This window comes from Oppia nitens, unplaced genomic scaffold (genome assembly GCF_028296485.1).
Source record: "Oppia nitens isolate AA-2021 unplaced genomic scaffold, nextdenovo-longstitch-racon4-pilon3 scaffold13_pilon_pilon_pilon, whole genome shotgun sequence".
NCBI lineage: Eukaryota > Metazoa > Arthropoda > Arachnida > Sarcoptiformes > Oppiidae > Oppia > Oppia nitens.
The window spans coordinates 796790-799874 of record NW_026533192.1 but is presented as its reverse complement, the minus strand read 5'-3'; the positions used below and the strand labels follow the sequence as shown (position 1 = coordinate 799874).

The 3085-nt window shown below is 29.3% G+C and overlaps 1 protein-coding gene across 1 annotated transcript; it reads left to right on the top strand.

Moving 5' to 3' along the window:
- The first annotated feature begins 322 nt into the window (after positions 1-322).
- LOC128959776 (sex peptide receptor-like) lies at positions 323-2428 on the top strand. Its single transcript, XM_054305793.1, has 3 exons — positions 323-636; positions 1152-1522; positions 1603-2428. Exons 1-3 carry the CDS (start codon positions 457-459, stop codon positions 2426-2428), a joined length of 1377 nt encoding a protein of 458 aa, XP_054161768.1. The 5' UTR covers positions 323-456.
- Positions 2429-3085: the final 657 nt, after the last annotated feature.

Below are 3085 nucleotides of genomic sequence, written 5' to 3'. Positions count from 1 at the left end.
TTGTATTTATCAAAAGCCAAATGCCACACAACCTATAGTATCACATAATAATGTTTTTAACATTTTTATCAGTAATAATATATTGCTATATGTTTTTATTTTTGTTGTATTTTGTATTTATATACAGATATCAAACAATTTTTTATATATTTTTGGCATAAAACAAAAAGTTTTGTTTTCGAAACAAGAAACACATACATTGCTGTTGAAAGAAAAAAACTGTGAAAATAAAGCTTTTAAAAAAGGTTTTCCCTTATCGGCTAAAGAGAGAGAGAGAGAGAGAGAGAGAGAGAGAGAGAGAGAGAAAGAGAGAGAGAGAAAGAGAGAGAGAGAGAGAGAGAGAGAGAGAGAGAAAGAAAGAAAGAGAGAGAGAGAAAGAAAGAGAGTGGACACGACTACACAAAAAATACTCGACGTTCAAGACATTGATAAAATATTTTGAATATATGTGACATAATGGATGTTAAAGCAACTCAAGAGACCATTTATGTGGACAATGGTCGCTACTATAATGTCAAAACATTAAACAATATGACGACGACTACGATACAGTCAACTGTCGACACAATCATTAGATACGGTTCCTCTCATATGAACGACTCTCATACGGCAGTCAATATTGTAGACGATATTGAGGTATAAATCATTTTTCTATGTTTTAATGGTTTATTGTTTTTATTATCCGTTATGTCTATTGTCACACATTTTCTCGATAAAACACATTAACGATATTTGATGTTATTATTATTATTATTATGTTTCTTATTTTTTATTTTTATTATTAAAAAAATAATTTATGTTCAATATAGCCAAAAAACAATTATCCTAATTATTATAATAACTGTATAAAACATTTTATGATTATAATTACAAGAGTATTGCAATTTTATGCTTGAAATAAATTTATTTTCTTATACTATTGTATTGCACTAAAATAATTATTTTACTGTCAGCTTCAAAAAATAACATTATATAATATTTAATATATAAAATAAAATATATAAATTTATATACACTATAAAAATGCAATAATATTCACAGTACTAAAAATGCACATGTATATAAAAAGTAATTATACATATTATATAAGCACATATTAGTATAATTTATTGTTATTTATACTAATGTCAAATATGATATGTCAAATGTAGATACAGGTGCCATTTAATCTACTTAACGTAACGGGTGATATGCCACTGGAGTACGCACTGGTAATGTTCGGCTACATAATGCCGTTCCTGTTGGTCATAACGATTGTGGCCAACATATTGATAGTGTTGGTGTTGTCGCGCCGTCACATGAGAACACCGACTAATATTCTTTTACTATCGATGGCTGTGGCAGACTTATTGACCCTACTGTTCCCGGCACCATGGTACTTTTATATGTACACATTGAGCAACCACTGGAAGTTACTGTACCCGACATACGCGTGTTATGCCTACTATTATATGATAGAAGTAATTCCCATGTTTTTCCACACGGCATCCATTTGGTTCACCTTATTGTTAGCCTGTCAGAGGTATACAGCATATTAGTTAATAGATATCTGTAATCACTTAACTTAACTCACTTAACTATTTTCCTATTATTATAATTTAGATATATTTATATATGTCATCCCTGTGCGGCCCGTAACTGGTGTACAACACCACGAGTCATACGAGCCATTTGTGCCATATATTTGTTGGCATTTCTCCATCAAATCACCAGATTTTTTGATCGACAATACAATTCCGTGACCTTTATTCTGGACGACAAAGAAGTGACGGGATGTCAGATCAGTTCGAGTCCGTGGGTGGAGAACATTGAAGACTATTACTATACCTCGTACTACACGTTCCGTATAATCTTCGTACACATTGGTCCGTGCGCTGCACTCGTCGTCTTCAATGTCCTACTATTCATAGCATTGCGCAAAGCGGCCAATAATCGCAACAAACTATTGGGTAAAAGTGCGCCAACCAGTAGTGATAACCGAAAGATCCGAGACTCCAACTCGACAACCATAATGTTGATAGTAGTGGTGTCCGTGTTTTTGGTGGTCGAAATCCCGTTGGCCATCACAACACTGTTACATGTCATGCAAAACGCATTGGACTTAGAGATAGTCAGCTACAAGATATTGAACACAACTATTGTGTTCAGCAACTTCGTGATCATACTGTCCTATCCGGTCAACTTTGCCATCTATTGTGGAATGAGTCGACTCTTTCGTGAGACATTCCGTGACCTCTTTCATTTGGGATCAACTGATCGCACTCAATGGTCCACCAAATATACTACTTATGTGAACGGCGACGGTGAGACCAAACTGGTTGCCGGAAGTCGCCGATATTCAGTGGCCACTAATGGATTGAATAATATTATTATTAAAAATGATAACAACAATTGCACTAAAAATAATCCATTAGAGACAATGTTATAAAATATTTTTATAAACTAACAACAATTAATTATAATACAATTTATAACTTATGGCTAACTAAATATTTTGTATGTAAATAAAAAAATTGTAAATATAAGTAATTTATTTTAAAATAAGTGATATATTTAACTATTGTTTTGTATTAATATAATTTTAAATAAGTTATTTAAATTATTAAACAAAATATAAATCTAAAACTCATTAATTTGTATTAAGCTTTATTATAATAATAGCTTATAAATGGTAATCAAGTGTCAAATATAAATTTTAAAAAATATTTTTCAAATAAATTATTACAGTACATCTCTATATTTATTTAAATAATTATGTAATATACTTATGTAAAATTATAATCTAATATAATTATAAATTTATTTATCTAAATGTTTGTAATTATACTGTATTTTGTAAGTATAAACTTTATAAATAAAAAATAATATATTTTTTAAATACCGTAATTGTAATACGGATTATATAAATTGCATAATTTTTTATAATACAATTAATTAGTAATTAGAAATAAAAAGTAAATATTTTTTATTAATAAAATTAAAAATATAGATCAACTAATAATAAATTTTTTCAATTAACAAATCATAAATAGTAATAATAATAATTTGGTTTTTATATATATATTTGAGCCGTTAGTGCGAGTAA

Excerpts from the sequence above, each read along its gene's own strand:
- LOC128959776 (XM_054305793.1), top strand. The coding sequence starts at position 457 with ATGGATGTTAAAGCAACTCAAGAGACCATTTATGTGGACAATGGTCGC. Across the intron at positions 637-1,151 it reads ATATTGTAGACGATATTGAG|ATACAGGTGCCATTTAATCT; the intron begins GTATAAATCATT and ends TGTCAAATGTAG. Across the intron at positions 1,523-1,602 it reads TTATTGTTAGCCTGTCAGAG|ATATATTTATATATGTCATC; the intron begins GTATACAGCATA and ends ATTATAATTTAG.